This window comes from Eimeria mitis, genomic scaffold, assembly GCF_000499745.2.
Source record: "Eimeria mitis Houghton genomic scaffold, Emh_scaff2444, whole genome shotgun sequence".
NCBI classification, from domain to species: Eukaryota; Apicomplexa; class Conoidasida; order Eucoccidiorida; family Eimeriidae; genus Eimeria; species Eimeria mitis.
Window position 1 is genome coordinate 1295 of NW_013570781.1, and position 390 is coordinate 1684.

General features: G+C 38.2%; 1 protein-coding gene across 1 annotated transcript in view; it reads left to right on the plus strand.

Annotated features, from left to right (window-relative positions):
* Positions 1-355: 355 nt before the first annotated feature.
* EMH_0053880 (uncharacterized protein) overlaps positions 356-390 on the plus strand; it is a gene marked incomplete at both ends in the record, with an annotated part of 823 nt that continues 788 nt past the window's right edge. The window contains one exon of the mRNA XM_013497051.1: positions 356-388. Within this exon, the coding sequence (XP_013352505.1) occupies positions 356-388 (33 nt within the window). The remainder of the gene's footprint in view (positions 389-390) is intronic.

The window sequence follows — 390 nt, forward strand, 5'->3', positions numbered from 1 at the left end:
ATGTATAGGTATTTACTGGGCCGTGGTCTGAACCCAAACGCTCGGGATACAGTGGGCCAGACATGTTTATTTTATGCAGCAAGAGAAGGAAGAAGTAAATGTTTAGGTGTATTATTAGATAATGGTGGGGATCCGAATATAATAGATATAAATAAACAAACATGTTTATTCTATGCAAGCAGAGACAACAGAATAGATACTATACAAATGCTGCTGCATGCAGGAGCAGACCCAACAATAAAAGATACATTAAGAAGGACTGCTTGGAACTTCGCCAAAAATAATAATCATCTACATGTTTGTTATCTATTAAAAAATGCTGCTGCTGCTGCAGCATCAGCAAGTCCGAAGCAACATGAACGGGAATGGTTTATACAACGACAACTCAAC